The sequence below is a fragment of the Pan paniscus genome, chromosome 11 (assembly GCF_029289425.2).
Source record: "Pan paniscus chromosome 11, NHGRI_mPanPan1-v2.0_pri, whole genome shotgun sequence".
Taxonomy (NCBI): domain Eukaryota; kingdom Metazoa; phylum Chordata; class Mammalia; order Primates; family Hominidae; genus Pan; species Pan paniscus.
Window position 1 is genome coordinate 85150153 of NC_073260.2, and position 24470 is coordinate 85174622.

The following is a 24470-nucleotide window of genomic DNA, read 5'->3' on the forward strand; positions in this document are numbered from 1 at the left end:
AGTCCAACAATAAACCACAACACAAATTAGAAAATGCTTGGACAGCCAGGCGCGGTGGCGCACACCTGTAATCCCAGCACTTTGGGAGGCCGAGGCAGGCAGATCACCAGAGGTCAGAAGTTTGAGACCAGCCTGGCCAACATGGTGAAACCCCATCTCTACTAAAAATACAAAAATTAGCCAGGTGTGGTGGCAGGCACCTGTGATTCCAGCTACTTGGGAGGTGAGGCAAGGAGGTGATTTCCAGCTGAGGCAGGAAAATCGCTTGAACCTGGGAGGTGGAGGTTGCAGTGAGCCAAGATCATGCCATTGCATTCCAGCCTGGGGCGACAGAGCGAGACTGTCTCTCAAAAAAAAAAAAAAAAAGAAAATGCTTTGACACAAAACAAAAACACAGCATACCAAAACTTATGGGAAGCAGCTCCAGCAGTGCTTAGAAGAAATGTACACCTTCAAGCATCTGTATTAGAAGACTTCCAGTTTTCTGTTCCTCACGTGAGAAGCTTAAAAGTCACCACTTAGTCCTAACAAGTAAAAAACTAAACAGACTGAAAAGTTATCAGCTCTTCTTGGATCCATAGGAGAGGTGAGGACAGAGTGTAAATCACTGTCCTTAAGCCTGGAGACAGACAGCCCAATACAGCGAGTCCCGGCTCACCAGGACAGGCTCGGGCAGACATCACCACGGGAACTGGTGTCAGGGTGGGAGAGCCTGACCCTGTCATTTATGAACTGTTTGAGGCTCAGTGTGGATGAGTCTGAGAGTTAAAAACCTGCCCCAGCCAGGCGTGGTGGCTCATGCCTGTAATCCCAGTACTTTGGGAGGCTGAGACGGGCTGATCACCTGAGGTCGGGAGTTCAAGACCAGCTTGACCAACATGGAGAAACCCCAATATACTAAAAAATACAAAATTAGCCAGGTGTGGTAGCGCATGCCTGTAATCCCAGCTACTCGGGAGGCTGAGGCAGGAGAATTGCTTGAACCCGGGAGACAGAGGTTGTGGTGAGCCAAGATTGCGCCATTGCACTCCAGCCTGGGTGATAAAAGCAAAACTCCAACACCAAAAGAAAAAAAAAAAAAAAAAAGGAAAAACCTGCCCCAGTCATAAGGGACTCCCATACTTATGAGTTTTACCCCTAGGAGCTCAACCAGGCTCTCAGTGAATATTAGAGAAAGGCTCTCAGTGAACATCAGAGAAAAATCGGCTTGTGCTTCCAGCAGTGTGGCGGGGAAAGGAACCATTCTGAAACAGGCCAGAGTGCTCTATTCTCCTTAACCAGGCCGGCCCTCACGAGGAGCGCATTACCCAGAGCTCCTGCGGGCATATTATCTGAGCCTAACTGACCTGGGGGAATGAAACATCCAACTCCAGTAAGCTCTAGACTTCCACGTGGGAGAAGGAAGCTACTCAACTCCAGCCCATTCCAGCCACTCTGTCCCACTGGGGTAGGGAGTGGGTACTGAAGAGAAGCATAGGGGACATTCACAGCCAAGGGACTCAGGCTCACTAAAACACTCAGGCTCACTAAAAACCCTCATACTTACAGCACACTGATTTCTGACAAAGGTGCCAAGACAATTCAGTGGGGGAAAAGCAGTCTTTCTTTCAACAAGTGATTACTGAGACAACTTGATAACCGCACACACACAAGAATGAAGTGGGAGCTCTACCTCACACCATATGCAATAATTAAATTAACTGAAAATGAATCACAGGCTTAAACGTAAGAACTAAGAACGATAAAACTCTGAGAAGAAAATGTAACGGTAAATCTTCAAGATCTTGGGTCAAAGTGTTAGTAGATATAATACCAAGAACACACAACAAAAGAAAAAATAAATAAAATGGATTTTGTCAAAATTAAGAACTTTTGTGCTTCAACTAAACACCAGCAAGAAAGTGAAAAACCCCACAGAATTGGGGAAAAAACTTGCAAATCATATATCCATTATCATATATCTTTAATAAAACAGATTTTAAAAACTCTTACAATTCAATAATAAAAATAACTCAATTTAAAAATGAGCAAAGGACCTGAATAGACATTTCTTCAAAGAAGATATACAAATGGCCAATGAAACATGTGAAAAGATGCTCAATATCATCAGGGATATCACAGTTATTAGGGAAATGCAAACTCAAACAACGAGCTGCCACTCCACACCTGCTAGGAAGGGTATCATGAAAAAGGTAGTATCAAGAGTTGGCAAGGATGTGAAGAAACTGGAGCCCTCATAAACTACTGGTGGCAGTCGAAAATGGTATGGCCACTTTGGAAGAAGTCTGGGAGTTCCTCAATAGGTTAAATATAGATTACCATATAACCCAGCAGTTCCACTCCTAGGTATTAACCAAGAGAAATGAAAACATATGACCACACAAAAGCTTCATGTTCATACGGCATTATTCATAATAGCCAAAACATGGAAACACTCCAAATGCCCATCAACTGATGATGAATAAACCACATGTGGTCTATCCACAGGATGGATTAATCAGCCATTAAAGGGAATGCAGTACAGACACATGCTGCAACCCCGATGAGCCCTGAGGTATTCATACTCCGTCAAAGATACCAGACAGTCCGGGCGTGGTGGCTCACACGCCTGTAATCCCAGCACTTTGGGAGGCCGAGGTGGGTGGATCACTTGAGGTCAGGCGTTCAAGACCAGCCTGGCCAACATGATGAAACCCCGTCTCTACTAAAAATACAAAAATTAGCCAGGCGTGGTGGTGGGTGCCTGTAATCCCAGCTACTCGGGAGGCTGAGGCAGGGGAATCGCTTGAACCTGGGAGGCGGAGGCTGCAGTGAGCTGAGATCACACCACTGCACTCCGGCCTGGGTGAGAGAGCGAGATGCCCTCTCAAAAAAAAAAAAAAAAGTCAGACACAAAAGGCCACACATATATGATTCTATTGACAGGAAATTGTCCAGATTAGGCAAATCAAGAGACACAAAGTACATTAGCAGTTGGCTGTCTAGGGCTGTGGGGACTGAAGAGAGAACTAAGGGATACACGGTTTCTTTTGTGCCAATAAAAATGTTCTGAAATTGACTGTGGTGATGGCTGCATAACTTTGTGAATATACTCAGAACCCATGAATTGTAAATTTTCTATGGGTGAATCATAGGGAATGCAAATTGTATCTTAATAAAGCTGCTATATTTTTTAAAAACTACTCAAAGATCACCCAGAAGGCTTCAAGCAGCAGCTTCGTGGGCTGTGCTCTGCACAGGAGGTGGAATGACAGCACGAGACATGGAGTCGGCCAGACCTGAGGTCTTGATGGGCTCTACCACTGACCAGGTGGTGTGACACTGGCCACAGAACTTAACCCCTCCCATGGGGCTGGGGTCCTCAAATCAGGAAAACAGCAACTCTTTCCCAGGCTGGCTGCGAGCTTTAAATACGATAATTCCCGTAAAGCCCTGAGCTTGCGAAGCGGGGCTGGAGGTCAGAACCCTTGGTTAGGGTCCAGTCATCCCAGTACCAGGTTCTGCTCTGTTATATCTCAGGGAGCCAAGCCCGCAAAGGAGGGCAGAATCCAGAGAAAGCCAGGCGGCACATAAAAGAAACAAAATGCCTGAAGATAGGGGTACCTTCTAGAAACTCTTGGCAAAAATTCCCCAGTTACCTGCTGTCTCTGGTCGTTGTTTTCACTCAGGTCTCTGGAAGCTACAGCTTCATTCCCCTTTTTGGTGACCTCTTCTATTCGCTCCTCACACTGTTCCTTCACCTCCTTCATCTGATTGATGCACTGGCTCCTTTGGTGAAAGAAAGCAAAGGAAGGGCCTGATGTCTATGACTGTGTCTCTGCTGGATGGTGACATCCACTTCCATAAGAGACACAGACCCTCTTCCTGCTTCAGGCACTTCATCTGAAGAGGGCACTTAAGACAGGGCAACACGGGTGTGTGTTCAACAATTAAATGACCAAAAGAAACACACTAAAAATCATCATCCCATTGTTCTAAAACAGTGAACTTTACTGATTAGGCAGAAAAATTTTTTTTTAACATACAATCTGTAGAATAATAAAAAAAATATGTATTGGTCTTTGTCCCTGGCTACTGGCACAGAGCTCTTAAAAGCCTTGGAAGTTCCTGAGCGGATATCTGGCGATTCACAAGCCCCTCTGGACCATACTTGAGTTTATACTAATAAGGGGGTCTTGGAGGTGGGGAAGGATGGGCGTCAGATAGTTTCAGGACAGAGGCTGACTGCCAGAGGAACTAGCCACATGACTGGAAAGTTGGAACTTTCAGCTCCACCTCCTCCAGGGAGGGGAGGAGTGGAGATTGAGTTCAACCCTGTGGCCAATGGTGTAATCAATCATGCCTACATAAAACACTCAGACAAACTCCGGACCACAAGGCTTGGGGAGCTTTCTGGCTGGGGAGCCTAACGATGCACTGGATGGGGGCGGCTGACTCCACAGGGCAGCCGTTCCTGTCTCCCCCTGGCGCCTGCCCTCGCCTTAGGACTCTACCACTGGGCTGTTCTGTAAAAGTCAAAACAGCTTTCCTGAATCCTGTGACAGTCATTCTGGCAAATTATCAGACTGAGGGGGTGGCGGGTAACCCTAAAGCTGTAGCCAGCCAGGCAGAAGTGAGGGTGGCTAGGGGACACATCAAGACTTGTGGCTGGCATCTGAGGTGGGAGCAGTAGTATGGGAGGGAGCCCCTTAACCTAGGGGGTCTGTGCTAAATGGGTAGTATCAAAACTTGAACTGGGGCCAGGCGCAGTGGCTCACGCCTGTAATCCCAGCACTTTGGGAGGCTGAGGCGGTGGATCACGAGGTCAGGAGATGGAGAGCATCCTGGCTAACACGGTGAAACCCTGTCTCTATTAAAAACACAAAAAATTGGCTGGGCATGGTGGCGGGCTCCTGTAGTCCCAGCTACTCGGGAGGCTGAGGCAGGAGAATGGCGTGAACCCGGGAGGCGGAGCTTGCAGTGAGCCGAGATGGCGCCACTGCACTCCAGCCTGGGCGACAGAGCGAGACTCCCTCTCAAAAAAAACAAAACAAAACTTGAACTGGAGGACAGTCGGTTGAATTGCTATTGCATTGCTTCAGCTTTCTGCCTGGATTTATTTTAAGAGTATTTTGACAAGTGCCAGAGCTATGAAGTAATTAAGAGAATTACCCACTCGTTTTGCAAATAAGAATACTAAGGGGTGACATGGTTGTCTGGCATGGACCAGGGTCAGAGGGAGGCGGAAACTGAAGCCAGACTCCAGGGCTCCTTACTGTTGTGCCCTCTCCACCACACAGCTCACCTTTTCTGAGTTGCAGGTATTTCAGAGCCAAATGTGAGTGAGTACTACATCAACCTCTGACTCTTGGAATATACCCTTGAGTTCAAAGCACCACTGGGTCACAATGTACCACACACAGAGAAGGGAACCAGGTGCTATGGAAATAATGCAGTGCCGAGTTCCTGACCTTGAACAGCTGACAGATCAGGTGAAAATTTCATTTAAATACAATTCTCACAAATATACAAGCCACAGGTGGTAGATTAGTGCACAGGAGCTGAAACATAGCGAACAAAAAGCTGTCTGTATACTGTAGAACTAAATGAGCAGGTCGTTTGCTATCCCTGAACCTTTAAACCTGCAAAAGGGAAGTACTGATTGCACCTGCTCCCAGCCCTGCTAAAATCAAGTACAAAGAGCCTTTATCTCACAGCCTTGCAGATCAACTGGGGCTTTCCATGTTCCAACTTGAGAGCCAGGAACGAACTACCTCCATCCTCAATTCTGAGACAAAGGTCATGCAGATTGTGACAGTGTTTCTTCCTGAGGACTTAGGTTGGCTTTTTCTTACATGTAAGTGGCAAATATTCCAGCACTAACTGGAGCTAAATTGGAGAGGAATACAGGACTTGGCCACTAGTGATTATTCTAACTGGTGCAACTGATGGCCAGAGTACCACTGATGGAATGTGTTCAAGTACAAGGATCTATCAGGGCAGGTGATCCCATCACCCAGGGCACCGACCATCACTGTATTACTTTATATTCCAGTATCAACATTGGAAACTGTCTCCTCATAGCAGGGAGATGAGATGGCGAGCGGTTCATCTCATGTGCTGACTCCAGGTGCTTCAGGGAGAAAGAACGCAAGGCTATTTTCGGATGGAGTGCAGTGATTGCTTAGTGATGCCTGCCACAGGTGTAGGAGAGTAAAAAGTGGGATGTGTGCTGACTGATTCAAACGGAAAGAACAGTACCTTGTACATCAGGAAACCTGGCCTTTCCATCAGCTTTTGTGTTCTCGGCACTGCCTTCTATAGAAGGATTAGACCAGACAGGATGTTTTAAGGGAGGGCGTGCAGATATGTTTCAGAGGCCCATATAATTTGCACAAATTGCACACTTTAGGCAGGTGTCCATTTATAAGTTTGCTAACAAAGCAGACTTTTTTTTTTTTATCAGATTCTCTAAAAGGGCCTATAATCCAAAGAAAGTGAAGAATAACTAGCTCTTTTTTGCTTCCAACACTCCACGAACATTATCCCTGGGAAGCACTGCATATCTGGTACACGGCCTTGGGCACAAGTAGTGAAATAGGCACAGTCAGCCAGAAAGAGCTTTCAATCTAGGTATCAACCTGCCAGGAGCAAAAGGAGTGCATCCTACATGTGTCTCCAGCCCAGCTCAGAGGTGTCCACCCATCGCCTCGGCCCAAGCTTTACTACATGGGGAGCAGAGATTCCTTCCCTGTCACTGGATCCTGACTGATTTCCAGCTAGGTCAAAACCTTCTCGGCCAACATTTATCAAGTGAGGCCATTTATGGCTTTTTGTGTTTCAATCTATATGAGGGAAATATTTGCATTAAGGTTTCTTTAAGGATGAATAATAAGACTGAGGTACTTCATTTCCGTCTAAATGCAATTCTTTAATTATGAGCCTAACTCAAGGTTTCTCAACCTTAGCACTGTATATGTTTTAGGCCAGATAAACCGTGACTGTGGGAAGCTGTCTTGTGGATTATAGGATGTTTAGCAGGGTCCCTGACCTCTACCCACTAGATGCCAGTAGCAGCCTCCTTGTAAGCCATGACAGACAAAAATGTCTCCAAACATTGCCAAAGGCCTACTGGGGACAAGACTGCCCCCACGTGAGAACCACTGGCATAGCTGAATAAGATTCCACACACAAGTGACAATCACATTTCCCTTCTATTGACTGGCTGCTCATGTCCTCTACAGAGACGTGTACTTGGGGCTTCATGTTTTCAGTTGTATGTGGTTATAAAGTTAGTAGGAAGATATTACGGCAGGTGGACAATGTTTTGGAGGAACATGGAAATGCCGAAGAACGCAATGCATGTGAGGCAACTGATTCTCCCAGGTTGCTGGTGACCACACAGATGGCTCAAATCCTTTCAGAATGCAATTTGACAATTCACACCCAGCAACAAGCTAAACTACAGATGAGCCTTTTAGAAGGAAATAATCCAAAATGGTAATTTTTAAGACAATTAGGAGCTATACGGATGTTTTAAATATAATGCAAGTAATGTAATTTTTTAAATTTAAAAATTAAAAAATAAGAGGCTGGCCGGGCACAATAGCTCACACCTGTAATCCCAGCACTTTGAGAGGCGAAGACGAGCAGATCACTTGAGGTCAGGTGTTCGAGACCAGCCTAGCCAACAAGGTGAAACCCCATCTCTACTAAAAATACAAAAATTAACCAGGTGTGGTGGCACGTGCCCATAATCCCAGCTACTCGGGAGGCTGAGGCAGGAGAATCACTTGAACCAGGGAGGCAGAGGTTGCAGTGAGCTGAGATCGCACCACTGCACTCTAGCCTGGGAAACAAGAGCTGTGAAACTCCATCTCAAAAAAAAAGAGGCTATAGCTAATGTGTTGTCATTATTTAGGAGACAAATTATGGCAATGGATATTTTTATCCTTAAAATCCCTTTTATCATCGCATGTCTATCTAATTTTACTTTTATAAATAAAATTTTTGTGGCCGGGTGCGGTGACTCATGCGTTTAATCCCAGCACTTTGGGAGGCTGAGGCAGGCAGATCATGAGGTCAGGAGTTTGAGACCAGCCTGACCAATGACAGGGTTTTAGTAGAAACCCCGGGCATGGTGGTGGGCACCTGTAGTCCCAGCTACTCAGGAGGCTGAGGCTGGAGAACTGCTTGAACCTGGGAGGCAGAGGTTGCAGTGAGCTGAGATTGCACCACTGCACTCCAGCCTGGGTGACAGAGCGAGACTCTGTTTCAAAAAATAAAATAAAATAAAATGTTTGTGACTAAAAATATGGCCGGACACAGTGGCTCACACCTGTAATCCCAGCACTTTGGGAGGCCAAGGCAGGTGGATCACCTGAGGTCAGGCGTTCAAGAACAGCCTGGCTGACATGGTGAAACTCCATCTCGACTAAAAAAATACAAACATTAGCTGGGTGTGGTGGTGGGCACCTGTAGTCCCAGCTACTCAGGAGGCTGAGGCATGAGAACTGCTTGAACTTGGGAGATGGAGGTTGCAGTGAGCTGAGATTGTGCCACTGCACTCCAGCATGGGGGACAGCGAGACTCCACTCAAAAAAAAAAAAAAAAGTATATATATACACACACACACACACACGTACATAACGCAAGTAAAAAAATGATTAAATTTTTTTGATGATGACTGCAATTAAGTAAACATTCATGTGAACTTGGGCATGGACTGGAGAGAGGTTAAGTCAAAGGGAAAAGGACAGTCATGAGGACTGGGCCATGGGTGGTTGGTTCTCTCTGAATCCCAAACTTCCCACACGTTAGCTATATTGTTTTTATGAGGAAAAAATAAACACAACTTTATCCTCTGGCTTGCAAACTGGTTTTTACTATCTTCCCGCGGGGCTTAGCTCACTTTTTAATAGTTTAATATTGCTTGGTTTTGATTATCAAAGTATTCCGTTCTCACTGTAAAAATTGGGAAAATCACTGAAAAGTCTGAAGAAAACAAAATGTCCACAATGTGATCGCCAGGCAATAAACTATTACTATATCAATATTTTGCCAAAATGTCTTTTAGTCAACGAATTTGATTTAGCTCACGCATGAGCACCTATGAAACACATTTTTAAAGCTTTATGTTGTTGACTTAACCAGTACACCTGTGCCTTACAGAGTTTTAAGTTACATTTTAAGGCATGCTGAGAAATTCATTTCCTGCTGAGAGCTGGCCTCCTTGTGCATTTGTGTAGGACATGAATCCTAGAGGGGCCCGTGCCTTTCTCAGAGTCCTGCATGGAGCAGAAGGTGCATGCTCTATCGGAGGTTACATCTCAGCTTAATCCCCGCCTCCCAGGTGGCGTGCACCCTGCACTGTGGCGCGCGCTCTGAGGTGTACTTACAGGTCGTAGGAGAACTTCCTCTCCAGGTTGGTCTGGTTCTTCTGAAACTGGAGGACATCCTGCTGCAGCCTGCCGTAATTCCTCTGCAGGGTCTTTAACTGGTCTACAGCAAGGGGACAAGGAATTGCACAGGTCACCAGCACAGCTGTCATGCCATTCAGCCAAAATATGACAGAGGCAGACTCACACATCAGACCATAAAGGGCAAGGACAGATTGGGACAAAGGAGGGGAGAGAGAAAAAGCTGAAAACACAGTCCCTCCCCAGAGTCACTACACTCCAGCTGTGGAGAGTGCTCTGCAAGAGCAGCAAGCCGAAAGAAGCTGCGTCTTGATCCTTTCCCAAATGTCTCTCTTAAATCTCCTTTTTGGCCGCTAGCCTTTAATGTATATTGGAAGCTTCTGTGTGCCTGTCTCTTTTGTAGACATCATAAGCCCTGAGCTGTCCCCAAAGGTCACACACACCACCCTGCCCTCATCCCTGGCCGACTCATCCTTCCATCTGTAAAACACTGATTTTTGATGTTTGGTCAGATAAGCAGCCACTCCTGCTGGACACCCTGCCCTCGGCCACCAGGCTACCTGCCAGCATCCTCCCTCGTCATTTATTCACAGCCAAGCCACTCTCCAAGGCCCTGTGCCCATTTAATCACCCAACACTCTCATCAGGGAAAGAGCGGCTTTCTTTAAGGAAATTAATCAGCCCCATCCCTGCCGCCCTGATGACTTGGCTCATAAAAGAGCCCTAGTGGACAAAGGGCCAAGCTGGGGCAGAGGGGAAGGCAGCCACCAGGCGGCACAGTGGGCGGCAGCAGCAGCCAGGCCCGGACACAGCCAGGACAGACAGGCCAGGACAGATGCAGGCATCCCCAAGGTGGGCCCTCACAACACTAGACCTACAATAGTCTCAGGTGGAAAATAAAGTGAAATAAAATGGAAGCGTTCCGTGAATTACGATACACACAACACGGACTCATCCCAAAAGCACACACGTGACACCCTCAAGAGACAAAGCTGTGGCGAAGAGAACAGCTGGGTGGGTGCTGGGCCGAAACAGAGAGGGGACTGGTGACTTCGCAGGGCATGGGTGGGGGGTCCTGGAGCGGTGGGCAGCTGCCATGTTGACTGCAGTGGTGATCTGCGAGACTATTTGTCAGGACTTATCCAACTGTACCCACGAGGGGTAAATGTTCTTGTATATAAACGATACTTTAATATGCCTAACTGAACACACCCCACAATCCAACTAGGCAAGAGATAACGGAATACAACTCAGCAGTCAAAGAAATGAATGACTTGTATCACAGTGACATGGACGAATCGCAAATAACTATGCTGAGAGAGAAAAGGCAGGCAAAAAATGATAACAGATGGTCTCATTCCATCTGTATGCATGTACCCAATTATTATTTTTTAATTATACTTTAAATTCTAGGGTACATGTGCACAACGTGCAGGTTTGTTACATATATATACATGTGCCATGTTGGTGTGCTGCACCCATTAACTCGTCATTTACAATAGGTAATTTCTCTTAAAGCCATCCCTCCCCCCTCCCCCCACCCCATGACACGCCCCAGATGTTCCTTGCCCTGTGTCCATGTGTTCTCATTGTTCAATTTCCACCTATGACTGAGAACATGCGGTGTTTGGTTTTCTGTCCTTGTGATAGTTTGCTCAGAATGATGGTTTCCAGCTTCATCTATGTCCCTACAAAGGACATAAACTCATCCATTTTTATGGCTGCATAGTATTCCATGGTGTATATGTGCCACATTTTCTTAATCCAGTCTATCATTGATGGACATGTGGGTTGATTCCATGTCTTTACTATTGTGAATAGTGCCACAATAAACATACATGTGCATGTGTCTTTACAATAGCATGATTTATAATCCTTTGGGTATATACCCAGTAATGGGATGGCTGGGTCAAATGGTATTTCTAGTTCTAGATCCTTGAGGAATCGCCACACTGTCTTCCACAATGGTTGAACTAGTTTACAGTCCCACCAACAGTGTAAAAGCATTCCTATTTCTCCACATCCTCTCCAGCACCTGTTGTTTCCTGACTTTTTAATGATCGTCATTCTAAACTGCTGTGAGATGGTATCTCATTGTGGTTTTGATTTGCATTTCTCTGATGACCAGTGATGATGAGCATTTTTTCATGTGTCTGTTGGCTGCATAAACGTCTTCTTTTGAGACATGCTTGTTCGTATGCTTTGCCCACTTTTTGATGGGGTTGTTTGATTTTTTTCTTCTAAATTTGTTTAAGTTCTTTATAGATTCTGGATATTAGCTCTTTGTCAGATAGGTAGATTCAAAAATTTTCTCCCATTCTGTAGCTTGCCTGTTCACTCTGATGGTAGTTTCTTTTGCTGTGCAGAAGCTCTTTAGTTTAATTAGATCCCATTTGCCTATTTTGGCTTCTGTTGCCATTGCTTTTGGTGTTTTAGACACGAAGTCCTTGCCCATACCTATGTCCTGAATGGTATTGCCTAAGTTTTCTTCTAGAGTTTTTATGGTTTTAGGTCTAACATTTAAGTCTTAATCCATCTTGAATTAATTTTTGTATAAGGTGTAAGGAAGGGATCCAGTTTCAGCTTTCTACATATGGATAGCCAGTTTTCCCAGCACCATTTATTAAATAGGGAATCCTTTCCCCATTGCTTTTGTCAGGTTTGTCAAAGATCAGATGGTTGTAGATTTGTGGTATTATTTCTGTGGGCTCTGTTCTGTTCCATTGGTCTATATCTCTGTTTTGGTACCAGTACCATGCTGCTTTGGTTACTGTAGCCTTGTAGTACAGTTTGAGGTCACGTAGCGTAATGCCTCCAGCTTTGTTCTTTTGGCTTAGGATTGTCTCGGCAATGTGGGCTCTTTTTTGGTTCCATATGAACTTTAAAGTAGTTTTTTCCAATTCTGTGAAGAAAGTCATTGGTAGCTTGATGGGGATGGCATTGAATCTACAAATTACCTTGGGCAGTATGGCCATTTTCACGATATTGATTCTTCCTATCCATGAGCATGGAATGTTCTTCTGTTTGTTTGTATCCTCTTTTATTTCCTTGAGCAGTGGTTTGTAGTTCTCCTTGAAGAGGTCCTTCACGTCCCTTGTAAGTTGTATTCCTAGGTATTTATTCTCTTTGAAGCAATTGTGAATGGGAGTTCACTCATGATTTGGCTGTTTGTCTGTTATTGGTGTATAGGAATGCTTGTGATTTTTGCACATTGATTTTGTATTCTGAGACTTTGCTGAAGTTGCTTATCAGCTTAAGGAGATTTTGAGCTGAGACAATGGAGTTTTCTAAACATACAATCATGTCATCTGCAAACAGGGACAATTTGACTTCCTCTTTTCCTAGTTGAATACCCTTTATTTCCTTCTCCTGCCTGATAGCCCTGGCCAGAACTTCCAACACTATGTTGAATAGGAGTGGTGAGACAGGGCATCCCTGTCTTGTGCCAGTTTTCAAAGGGAATGCTTCCAGTTTTTGCCCATTCAGTATGATAATGGCTGTGGGTCTCTCATAAATAGCTATTATTTTGAGATATGTCCCATCAATACCTAGTTTATTGAGTTTTTAGCATGAAGGGCTGTTGAATTTTGTCAAAGGCCTTTTCTGCATCTATTGAGATAATCATGTGGTTTTTATCTTTGGTTCTGTTAATATGATGGATTATGTTTACTGATTTGCGTATGTTGAACCAGCCTTGCATCCCCGGGATGAAGGCAACTTGATTGTGTTGGATAAGCTTTTTGATGTGCTGCTGGATTTGGTTTGCCGGCATTTTATTGAGGATTTTTGCATCGATGTTCATCAGGGATATAGGTCTAAAATTCTCTTTTTTTGTTGTGTCTCTGCCAGGCTTTGGTATCAGGATGATGCTGGCCTCACAAAATGAGTTAGGGAGGATTCCCTCTTTTTCTGTTGATTAGAATAGTTTCAGAAGGAATGGTACCAGCTCTTTGTACCTCTGGCAGAATTCGGCTGTGAATTGCCTGGTCCTGGACTTTTTTTGGTTGGTAGGCTATTAATTATTGCCTTAATTTCAGAGCCTGTTATTGGTCTATTCAGAGATTCAACTTCTTCCTGGTTTAGTCTTGGGAGGGTGTACGTGTCCAGGAATTTATCCATTTCTTCTAGATTTTCTAGTTTATTTGCGTAGAGGTGTTTTAGTAGTTTGTATTTCTGTGGGATCGGTGGTGATATCCCCTTTATTATTTTTTACTGCATGTATTTGATTCTTCTCTCCTTTCTTCCTTATTAGTCTTGCTAGTGGTCTATCAATTTTGTTGATCTTTTCAAAAAACCAGCTCCTGGATTCATTGATTTTTTTGAAGGGTTTCTTTTGTCTCCATCTCCTTCAGTTCTGCTCTGATCTTAGCTATTTCTTGCCTTCTGCTGGCTTTTGAATGTGTTTGCTCTTGCTTCTCTAGTTCTTTTAATTGTGATGTTAGGGTGTCAATTTTAGATCTTTCCTGCTTTCTCTTGTGGGCATTTAGTGCTATAAATTTCCCTCTATGCACTGCCTTAAACGTGTCCCAGAGATTCTGGTATGTTGTGTCTTTGTTCTCATTGATTTCAAATAACATCCTTATTTCTGCCTTCATTTCGTTATGTACCCAGTAGTCATTCAGGAGCAGGTTGTTCAGTTTCCATGTAGTTGAGTGGTTTTGAGTGAGTTTCTTAATCCTGAGTTCTAATTTGATTGCACTGTGGTCTGAGAGACAGTTTGTTATAACTGCTGTTCTTTTACATTTGCTGAGGAGTGCTTTACTTCCAACTATGTGGTCAATTTTGGAATAATGCGATGTGGTGCTGAGAAGAATGTACATTCTGTTGATTTGGGGTGGAGAGTTCTATAGATGCCTATTAGGTCTGCTTGGTGCAGAGCTGAGTTCAAGTCCTGGATATCCTTGTTAACTTTCTGTCTCGTTGATCTGTCTATTGTTGACAGTGGGGTGTTAAAGTCTCCCATTATTATTGTGTGAGAGACTAAGTCTCTTTGTAGGTCTCTAAGGACTTGCTTTATGAATCTGGGGCACGCACCCAATTATTAAAAATGCAAACTAGTCTACATGGCAGACCAGAGGCTGCCTGAGGGAAGTGGATCACCACGGCGCACAAGCAAGCTTTTGGGGGTGATGAATATGTTCCCTGTGTTGACTCTGGTGGAGTTACTTGACATGTATGCTCTATCAAAACCGCTGTCAAACTGAACCTTTATGTGAGACCCCCCAACTCCCACCCCCGCAGCCAGGCAGCCTCTTCAACTTTGTGGGAAACGTAGGGTTACACAAACACATTTCACAAAGTGACCCCTTTTCACATAAGACTTTTTAATATTCTTAGAACCTGACTTAGAACTAGAATTCGAAACCAGCACTGACCAAAAGAATTATAATGCAAGTCATATAGGGAATTTTTAACTTCCCAGTAACCACATTTTTAGAGTAAAAATTATTCAACCCAACAGATGATTTAGCCCAGTAGCATGGACCCTGCTGACCCTCCTGTCACAGTGGAAGGAGCCCCCGACAAAGGACAGCACCCCATTTCCTGCTCTGTGGCTGCTTCAGAAGGACTCAAAGGAAGACTAATCCCCCAGCTGCCAAGTTGAGTCAGAGCGGCAAAGAGGGGGAATTAAATTGGGCTGGACAGTTTTTCTAAGTTTCATGCAGACAATCTAAATTCAGCATGACCAAATTAACAGGTCACATGTATACCATATGTATATATAACAGAACATGTACCTATCATAAATACTATCTCTTAACACATTCATGAGTGACACTCTTAACTCTTCTGTACCTAACAGCTTGCAATGTATTTGGCAATATTTTTTTTAAAAGGAAAAGCCTCTTAAGGAGATAGACTTAGGCAAAAAGAATAAAGATTGCTCAATGACTCATGACACTATCCGCCATGAGATTATAATGGAGACCCACCTGGGCCTAGAGAAGGAGAGAAAGGGAGTTTCTTCCTAAAAGGCCAGTGCCTGGTGTGGAGGAGCGAGCGGAACTTACCTTGCAGCACTCGGATGAGCCTCTCACCCGTGGTGATGTTATTCACCAAAACCGCCTGCAACGAAGATAAACTCGCATGAAACACCCAAACCAACACCTCAGCCTGACAGCCAGATGCGATACAAACCAAGGATGGGGCCTGTCCCCAACCCAGCGCTGCTGTCAGGGAAGGAGCTCGCGCTCAGCGCTCAGGCTGGACCCTCCCATGTCTGCTGCTGAAAAGGAACAGGCCGACCTAGAGAGCCGCTCCCCACCACCGCCTCTGGACCCGAGCAAAAGCCAATGGGTCCAGACCCCACTCCAGCCCAGGAAACGCTGCTCCTCCAGGAAAGGGCCAGCCAGGCCCTCCTTCCTCCTGCCCGACACAGCAGAGGCTCTGGGCACCCAGAGGGCTAATCAGCAACCTCACACCGCACCACACCACACAGCACTCCACACCAAACCACACCACGACACACCAAACCACGCCACACACACCACTCCACACAACACCACGCCATATGACTCCACACACCACCAGACCACACCACACACCACTCTACACACTACACCATGCCACAACTCCACACCACACACACACCACACACACCAAACCACACACACCAAACCACACACCACTCCACACCACACTACACCACACTTCACACCAAACCACACACCACCCCCACCACTCCACACCAAACCACACACATCACACCACTCCACAGCACACATACCACGCCATATGACTCCACACCACACCACAACGCCAGACCACACCACACACCATTCCACACCACACACCACACCAAACCACAGCAGGCCACACACCACACTACACCACGCCACAACTCCACACCACGTACCACTCCACACCACACACACCAAACCACACCACATCAGTCCACACCACACACTTCACACCAAACCACACCACACCACACACCATTCCATACCAAACCACATCACACCACACCACTCCATACCACACACATCACATACCACACTACACACTGCTCCACACAACACACCACTCCACACCAAACCACACCATTCCACACCATGCCACACACCACACACACTTCACACCAAACCACACACAACCACTCCACACACACATCACACACCACACACCACTCCACACACACACCACACACACCACACATCACACACACCATTCCACCACACAACACACCACACATCACTCCACAAAACACCACACACCACACCATGCCACACCACTCCACACACAGCACACCACTCCACACACAGCACACCACTCCACACACACCACACACCACTCCACACGCCACAGCACACCACACATCACACCACACACTACCACACCACACACCACTCCACACCACATACCACTCCACACCAAAACATACCACACCACGCCACACCACTCCACACAACACGCCACACACCAGTCCACACCAAACCACACACCACTCCACACATCACTCCACACCCCAAACACACCACACACACCACACACTCCACACCAAACCACACCATGACACACCAAACCACACCACTCCACACCAAACCACACCACACATCACACCACACCATATGACTCCACACACCAGACCACACCACATACCACTCCACACCACACCACGCCACACACACACCACGCCACACACACTACACCACACACACCAAACCACACCACACCACACCACTCCACACACTTCACACCAAACCACGCACCACACCACACACACTCCACACCAAACCACATCACACCACACCACTCCACACCATACACATCACATACCACACCACACACTGCTCCACACAACACATCACACCACTCCACACCAAACCACACACCATGCCACACCACTCCATATGACACACACCACGGCACACACCACATACCACACTCCACACCAAACCACACCACACCATATACCACACCACACCACACACCATACACTTCACACCAAACCACACACACTACACACACACACATCACACACACCACACACCACACCACTCCACACACACAATCACACACCACACCAAACATCACTCCACAAAACACACACCACACCATGCTACACCACTCCACACACGGCACACCACTCCACACACACCACACACCATTCCAAACCATGCTACACACCACACACTACCACACCACACACTCCACACCAGAACACACACCATGCCACACCACTCCACACAACACGCCACACACCATTCCACACCCAACCACACACCACACACCGTGCCACACCACTCCACACCCCACACACCACTCCACACCACACAACCACTCCATACCAAACCACACACCATACCACACTCCACACTCCACACCACACACACCACACACATCACATACCACACCACATCACAGACTGCTCCACTCCACACACACCACACACTACTGCACACACCACGCCAAACCATACACATCACATACCGCTCCACACAACACCATACGCCACACATCACACACCAAACCAAACCATGCCACACCACACCACTCTACACCACACCAGCTCACAACTGCACAACTCTGCACCACTCCACTCCACACCAGCCCAGGTCTCCCTGCCTCAGAGCTCAAACTCCAAATTCCAGGCTGACTAAAAAAGAAAAGGGAATGCAGTGGCCATTCCACTAACAAGACCTCTCGATGCACTTTAACTTCTGGCCTCCTCCTCCTGTCCACAGCGTCTATAAGCTTAGGAACTGGAGGGTTTCACACACAGTCTCACCATGCTGGGAAAGTCAACAGTAGAGGAGGACAGAAGCCACACAGAATCCAGATAACAACGACAAAGTGAAAAGTAGGAAGAATGAGTGTCAAGCTCAATGTAACAACTGGCCAGTATGCCCTGACAAGTCACTTTATGCCAAGAGCTCTTCTAAGCACCCCACATCTACTCACTCATTGACTTTTTTTTTTTTTTTTTTTTTTTGAGACAGAGTTTTGCTCTGTTGCCCAGGCTGGGGTGCAATGGCGCGATCTCCGGCTCACTGCAACCTCCACCTCCTGGGTTCAAGCAATTCTCCTGCCTCAGCCTCCCAAGTAGCTGGGAGTAGAGATGGGATTTCACCATGTTGGCCAGGCTGGTCTCAAACTTCTGACCTCAAGTGATTCGGCCGCCTTGGCCTCCCAAAGTGCTGGGATTACAGGTGTGAGCCACTGCGCCCGGCCTCATTTATTCTTCTTGACAGTTATGTGAGGTAGTAGTATATTATCACATTTTAGGAAAAGGGAAACGGAGGCACTGGCTGCTTAAATGGCTCATGGTCACCCGCCTGCTAAGAGGCAAAGCCAAACTCCAGCTCCAACAAGTGTGCTCCAGAGAGCAAGTTCTTCAAAGCTACTTGCCAAATTGCTACAAACCCAAGCAGGACACCAACGTAGTAGGCTGTACCTAATGTTAAAAACAAACAAAAGCCTGAAAAAAGCAGGGAACAGAATATTAAATATCAGAGTGCACTGCACAGGTAAATGCCATCTCACAGACAGACACATACAGCACGTATGTGGGCTGGGCCACAATGCAAACATTTCTTACTGTGTCATCATCCACAAAGTTTGCAAATAATCCATTACTTGACATGCTGCCCATAACGTGGAGACACATTTGTGTCCCATTCCTGCTTAGTGGTGGGCGATGGCAAGCACAGTGCCTCTTCCTCCTCTGGGACCTTTCTATGCAACCATCCTGTTTTCTCAGGCCTGGACAGAAACAAGGCTTAGGCAAATAACAGCCTTTTGGAGTAAGGTGTTTATGAACACAGGGATGCATGCCCACAAATGAAATCGCATCAAACAAATCTGGTATTTGGGAGCTCTGAGGATATGGAACATTTCCTGGGGCAACAGGAGAGAAGTTATGGCGATAATACCTGTAAAAGTCATCCCTCAGGGAAAGATAATCCGAAGGGGTGTGTACAGGTATGCTGTACATCAGGGATTTTGCGGGGAGAGAGACTAGGAAATTAAAGGAGGATCCACACAGTAGGAATCAGATTTACGCAGCACCTGCTACTCTTGGAAAAAGCTCGCTCTGTGTGAAAAGCGAAAAGATTACCATATGATCCCACAACCCCACTTGTGGGTATGAACCCAGAAGCATTTAAAGCAGGATCCCTAAGAGATGTCTGCACTCTCATGTTCGCTGCAGCATCACTCACAGTTACCAAGAGGCGAACGCAACCCAAGGGGTCACAGATGAATGAATGGATAAGCAAAATGTGGCATACACATACAATGAAATATTATGCCACCTTTACAAAGAAGGAAATATGGACACATACTACAACATGGATGAATGCAGACAACATTACACTAAGTGAAAACATTAGCCAGTCACAGAAGGACAAATGCTGTAGGATTCCATTCATATGAAGTACCTAAAGTCATCAAAACCACAGAAACAAAATAGAAAGGTGGCTGTCCAGGGATAGGAGAAGGGGGAGGGAAATTGGTGTTTAGTGAGCATCGAGACCCAGGGTTGCAGAATTAATTTCTAGAGATCTGTTGCACAACAACGTGAATATCCTTCACATCACTGATCTGTACACTGAAATTTCCACCTTGCATCGGTATGAAAACCATGTTTCCTCTGGAAATCAGAGTGAAAACCGAACAGTAAAAAAAACAAAAACAAACAAACAAAGAACACTTAAATTATTATACAGTGTTTACCCCCAGAGTTGATTCTCCTGGGTAAATAATATCTTTCACATCTCCTGGGTAAATAATTTCTATGAAAATTATGGCAATTTGATGTGTCCTTTTCTGTCCATTCCCCTTAGCTCCCCTCCGACCCAAATCACATTAGTGCTTACAACTATCTGAGGGTTCAGATACTACTGCAATTTGAAATATCTAAGGATACTTCTGTCTCCATGTGACTTTATTCTTCCAAAAAAATATATTTTTGTTATCTTCCCCTATCTACTTACTTATGCATGGAAAAATACAGCCTCCACTTAGGAAAATAAAAAAAGGATCATAAAATGCCATCGAGATCTTTTATATATAATTTTATATTTATAGAAATTTTGTTGAATCATTTTCAGGGAAACTACGAAAATGCTTCTTAGCTTCTTTCAGGGTTCAACATATTATAAAGAAGAAAAAACCCTGAGTTCGACAAAATGATTTTTATTTATTTTTTATTTAAATTTTTTTTTTTTTTTTTTTTTTTTTTTTTTGAGACGAAGTCTCGCTCTGTCGCCCAGGCTGGAGTGCAGTGGCGTGATCTTGGCTCAAAGCAACCTCCACCTCCCGGGTTCACGCCATTCTCCTGCCTCAGCCTCCTGAGTAGCTGGGACTACAGGCACCCGCCACCACGCCTGGCTAATTTTTTTTATTTTAGTAGAGACAGGGTTTCACCATGTTGGCCAGGATGGTCTCAATCTCCTGACCTCGTGATCTGCTCGCCTTGGCCTCTCAAAGTGCTGGGATTACAGGCATGAGGCACTGCACCCAGCCAAAAAAAATTTTTTTAAGAGACAGTCTCACTCTGTTGCCCAGGCTGCAGTGCAGTGGCGCTATCATAGCTCACTGCAGCCCCCAGCTCCTGTCCTCAAGTAATCCTCCTGCCTCAGCCTCCTGCAGCACTGGGATTACAGGACTGAACCATGGTGCTGGGCCATAATTCAACAAAATTGTTCTTAAATGAATTATATATTCTACTCTAAACAGCCAGGTTGTTTTTCACATTCTGGTGCAGAGGGACTTTAGGGGTAGCTGTACTTCCCGGTGTTCGTAAGCTGTCCCCTAAAAACACAGACAAGGAGGCAATAAGCGCCACCAGAAATTAACTGGAAACTAAACCTCAAAGAATCTGGGTGAATTACCCATGTACAAATTTATTATGACCATTCCATTCTGGGAAACAAGTATATTTGGATCAAACTTTTTCTGTATTAGATTCCTAGAAAAATAAGCTCAATATTTCATAAGTTTTCAAAGCAACAAATCTACAATAAAGTATCACATTATGAAAGCTCAATAAGATGTAGTGACTAATTTTAAAAATACTAATATTTGAAACACTCACTTGGAAGAAGGATGCTGATCACACTGTAAAAAGTAGAAGGTGACTTTTTTTTTTTTGAGTGAAACAGGAGTGCTTTATGGTCTGAGAGGAGTGTTTGGGAGGAGTGCCTACCGGCTCCCACCTGTGGGCTCACCCGAGCGGGGGTGCAGCTGAGGCCACTGTGGGAAACAGAACCCCCCACTCCCAGGAGAGGCCTCACATGCTGCCTTCGGTTTCTTGTCAGCCTTGCCTAGCGTGGGGCCTGGGCCACCCTTTAGGGTGGGTCTGCACACCCGTGTTCAGGGCTCCCGGCTGGAAGCGGAGCCACAGGCATGCTGCGGCCCTGGATGAGCGTGGAGGGCAAGAAGGTGCTGGGGCAGTGCGCACCCCACAGCCAAGCAGGGCCCTCCTGGGCCTCAGTCACATCCCTGAGAAACACTGGAGACTGGCGGCTCTGTCCCGAGAGGGCCAGGGTGTCCACCGAGCCTGGATGAAGCCAGCTGTCCCCTCCAGAAGGTGACTTAACTACTGTATTTCTTTGGCTCATTAAAATAACCAACCTGCTTTGAGGGCGTGAGTCCACCTTAACTTTCAGCCTTAAAAAGGACCCTTATCTAATCCAAGTCAACCCTCTGCAATCAGATGCCTGGAAAACTTCTTTGTACTGAAATTCCTGTTACTGCTTCAGAGTTACTCCTGTTACTACCTTAGAATGAAAAAGTTAATCTTAGTAACTTAGGAATGACATAAGAATGAAGGGAAGAATATCAAGTATTCATTGGAATCTTTTTACCTCTTAGCAATTTCAAAATGGTGCTATCCAAAACAGTGCTATTCAATAGAAATAAAATGTCAGTTGTACACGGAAATTAAAAATTTTCTAATAGCCACATTGAATTAAGTAAAAAGAAACAGGTTGGGCAAAAGATTTGAAAAGACATCTCCCTAAAGTAGACATAAATGGCCAATATGTACATGAAAGATGCTCAACCTCATTAGTCACTAGTGAAATGCAAATCAAAATGAGAAGATACCACTTCACATCTATCAGTATGGCTATAATTTTTAAAAAGGTACCAGGCGCGGTGGCTCACGCCTGTAATCCCAGCACTTTGGGAGGCCGAGGCAGGTGGAACACTTGAGGTCAGAACTGGCCAACACAGCAAAACTCTGTCTCTACTAAAAATACAAAAATTAGCCAGGCATGGTGGTATGTGCCTGTAGTCCCAGCTACTTGGGAGGGTGAGGCAGGGGAATCATTTGAACATAGGAGGCAGAGGTTGCAGTGAGCTGAGATCATGCCACTGCACTCCAGACTGGGCAACAGAGCAAGACTCTGTCTCAAAAAAAAAAAAAAATAGCCAGGGCGAGGTGGCTCACGCCTGTAATCCCAGCACTTTGGAAGTCCGAGGCAGGCGGATCACCTGAGGTCAGGGGTTCAAGACCAGCCCGGCCAACATGGCAAAACCCCGTCTCTACTAAAAATACAAAAATTAGCCAGATGTGGTAGCAGGTGCCTGTAATCCCAGCTACTCAGGAGGCTGAGGTAGGGAGAATCGCTTGAATCCAGGAGGCGGAAGTTGCAGTGATCCGAGATTGAGCCATTGCATTCCAGCCTGGGTGATAGAGTGAGACTCTGTCTCAAAAAAAATAAATAAATAAAAATAAAAAAGGAAAATAACAAGTGTTGACAAGAATGTGGAAAAGCTGGAGAGAAACTAGAACCCCCCCCATACACAGTGGCTAAGAATGTAAAATGCAATCCCTGTGAAAGTCTGTCAGTTTCTTAAAAAGTTCAACACAGAGCTACCATATGACCCAACAATCCCACTTGTAGGTGTACACCCAAGAGAAAGAAGACATATCCCCACTTGAAAACCTGTCCACAAATGCTCACAGCAGAATTATTCATGAAGGCCAAAAAGTGGTAACAATCCAAATGTCCGTCAACAGGCGAACAGATAACGCAAACATGGTATATCCACATAAGGGACTATCATTCAGCCATAGGAGAGAAGTATTACTGACACATGCTACAACACGGATGAGGCTTGGAAACATTACACTAAGTGAAAGAAGCCAGACACAAAACAAAGGCCACGTACTGCATGATTCTATACTACATGATACGTCCAGAATAGGCAGATCTCTAGAGATAGAAAGCAGATTAGTGGTTGCCAGGGGCTAGGGGAAGAGGGAAATGGGGAGTGATTGCTTAATGGGTACACATTTCTTTGGGGGGTGATAAAAATGTTCTGGCTGGGCGTGGTGGCTCACACCTGTAATCCCAACACTTTGGGAGGCCGAGGTGGGTGGATCACTTGAGGTCAGGAGTTCGAGACCAGCCTAGCCAACATACTGAAACCCCGTCTCTACTAAAAATACAAAAATTAGCTGGGCATGGTGGCACCTGTAATCCCTGTAATCCCAGCTACTCGGGAGGCTGAGGCAGGAGAATCGCTTGAACCCAGGAGGTGGAGGTTGCAGTGAGCCAAGATGGCAACACTGCACTCCAGCCCGGGTGACACAGTGTGAGTCTATCTCAAAAAAAAAAAAAAAAAAAAAAACAGTTTTGGAATTAGTGGTTATAGTTGCATGGCATTGTGAACATACCCAAACCACTGAGATGTATGATACATTAAAAAATGGCTAAAATAATGAATTGTATGTTATGTGAATTTTATCCCAACTTTAAAAATAAGAAACAGGTGAAATTAATATTTTATTTACCCTAATGTATCCCAATTATCATTGCAAGATGTATTCCACATAAAAATTATTGAGAAATTTGGCATTTTCACACTCAATCTTTGCACTCCAGCATATCTTACACTTGTAGGACATCTCAGCTGGGACATGCTAAGTGCTCACAGCCACCTGCAGCTAGGGACAGCAAGTTCCAGAGGAATAAGAAGGTGGGGGCAAAGAGGGAGACAGAGAAGGGGAGGGAGACAGGGAAAGCGGGGAGAGGGAAGGAGAGAGAGGCAGAGACTTGCAAACAAGTCATTTATGGTATCCTGCTAAGATTACACACTCACACACTCATTCACACACAC

At 45.5% G+C, this 24470-nt stretch overlaps 1 protein-coding gene across 20 annotated transcripts in view; it reads right to left on the bottom strand.

The window, feature by feature from the left end:
* The window catches only part of GOLM1 (golgi membrane protein 1), an 87723-nt gene that overhangs the window by 23425 nt on the left and 39828 nt on the right, over positions 1-24470 (bottom strand). For all 20 annotated transcript variants that reach the window (XM_034967467.3, XM_063594004.1, XM_034967471.3 and 17 more), the window contains 3 exons: positions 15410-15464; positions 9378-9480; positions 3639-3768 (listed from right to left, as the gene is read on the bottom strand). In XM_034967467.3, coding sequence (XP_034823358.1) covers positions 3639-3768; positions 9378-9480; positions 15410-15464 — 288 coding nt within the window. The remainder of the gene's footprint in view (positions 1-3638; positions 3769-9377; positions 9481-15409; positions 15465-24470) is intronic.